The sequence below is a fragment of the Colobus angolensis genome, unplaced genomic scaffold, assembly GCF_000951035.1.
Source record: "Colobus angolensis palliatus isolate OR3802 unplaced genomic scaffold, Cang.pa_1.0 Scaffold50, whole genome shotgun sequence".
NCBI lineage: Eukaryota > Metazoa > Chordata > Mammalia > Primates > Cercopithecidae > Colobus > Colobus angolensis.
In genome coordinates this window covers 1,376,689-1,378,281 of record NW_012118488.1, presented here as the reverse complement: position 1 = coordinate 1,378,281, position 1,593 = coordinate 1,376,689, and the positions used below count along the sequence as shown (strand labels likewise).

Genomic DNA, 1,593 nt, shown 5'->3' with positions numbered 1-1,593 from the left:
CGGAGGATAAAAGACTATGATGCCAATTTTAAAATAAAGGACTTCCCTGAAAAAGCTAAGGATATCTTTATTGAAGCTCACCTTTGTCTCAACAAGTAAGTGAACTTCCTATCTTTACCCATTCTGTTCTCAGCAGTTAGCTATTATTTTAGGCCCAGTTTTTTGTTTGTTTTTGTTTTACACAAATTTGTTTTCTGCCTTCAGGTAAGATACCTAGAGTAAGAGAACTTCCTATATTGGAAGTAATTAGTGACTGAAGCTGTCTTTCACTCCTCTGTCTGCTTCTGGGAATTTCTACCATTTGGTCTGTCTCAGTTCCACCTGCATGTGTTGGGACCTTGTGCTAGAATAGCTGCCTTTTTCACCCCATCTGATCCCTGAATTCATCCTGATCTTTTTTGTGTGTTTGTCTTATGTATCTTCATTTCCCTTTCCTTGGTTATTTTGAATATATTTCTTGTGAAAATTTCCAGCTCTCCCTCCACTTTTATTTTTTAATTTTTTGTTTTGAGATGGAGTCTTGCTGTCTCACTCAGGCTGGAGTGCAATGGCACAATCCCAGCTCAACCTCCACCTCCCTGGTTCAAGCAATTCCCCTGCCTCAGCCTCCCAAGTAGCTGGGATTGGAGGCACACGCTACCATATCCAGCTAATTTTTTTGTATTTTAGTAGAGACAGGATTTCACCATGTTGGCCAGACTGGTCCCAAACTCCTGACCTCAGGCAATCCTCCCGCCTCAGTCTCCCAAAGTGTTAGGATTACAGGCGTAAGCCACTACGCCCAGCTCCCCCCACCTTTTTTTTTTTTTTTTTTTTATTGAGATGGAGTCTCACTGTTGTGCAGTCTGGAATGCAGTGGCATGATCATGGCTCACTCCAGCCTTGACCTCCTGGACTCAAGTGGTTCTCTCAGGGACTCTACTTAGTTCCCCAAGTAGAGCTGGGACCACCGGCGTCTGCCACCACACCCGGCTAATTAAAATAAATTTTTTTTTGTAGAGACAAGGTTTTGCTGTGTTGCCTAGACGAGTCTCAAATTCCTGGGCTCAAGCAATCCTCCTCCCTTGGCCTCCCACAGTGATGAGATTATAGGCATGATCCACCATGCCTGGCCACCCAGCTTTTTCTTGATTCATTCAAGTTAGGGCTACTAGGAATATGAAGAATCAATATTAGGAGGCTGGAATATCTTAAGTACTAGCCATGGACTGCTGCTGGCATTCTTTGATCTGTGGCTGCTGTGGCTGGGCTTCAGGTGGGACCCAAAACCTATAGTCTAAAATCCATTAATTATTTAATTTTACTTTTATTTCTTTTAAAAAATTCATTTATTTTGAATAGAGATGGGATCTCACGATGTTGCCCAGGCTGTTCTTGTTTTTGTTTCTTGTTTTGAGACTGTCTCATTCTGTTGCTCAAGCTGGAGTGCAGTGGTGCAATCACGCTTATTGCAGCCTCAGCTCCGGGGCTCAAGTGATCCTCCCACCTTAGCTCCCTAAGTAGCTGGAACTCTAGGGGTGTACCACCACACCCTGCCAGTTTTCATATTTTTTGTAGAGATGGGATTTCACCACGTTGCCCAGACTACAGAGG

General features: G+C 43.5%; 1 protein-coding gene across 2 annotated transcripts in view; it reads left to right on the top strand.

The window, feature by feature from the left end:
• Positions 1–1,593, top strand: part of MRPL45 (mitochondrial ribosomal protein L45) — a 45,087-nt gene that overhangs the window by 14,171 nt on the left and 29,323 nt on the right. For both annotated transcript variants that reach the window (XM_011959840.1, XM_011959841.1), the window contains exon 5: positions 6–95. In XM_011959840.1, coding sequence (XP_011815230.1) covers positions 6–95 — 90 coding nt within the window. The remainder of the gene's footprint in view (positions 1–5; positions 96–1,593) is intronic.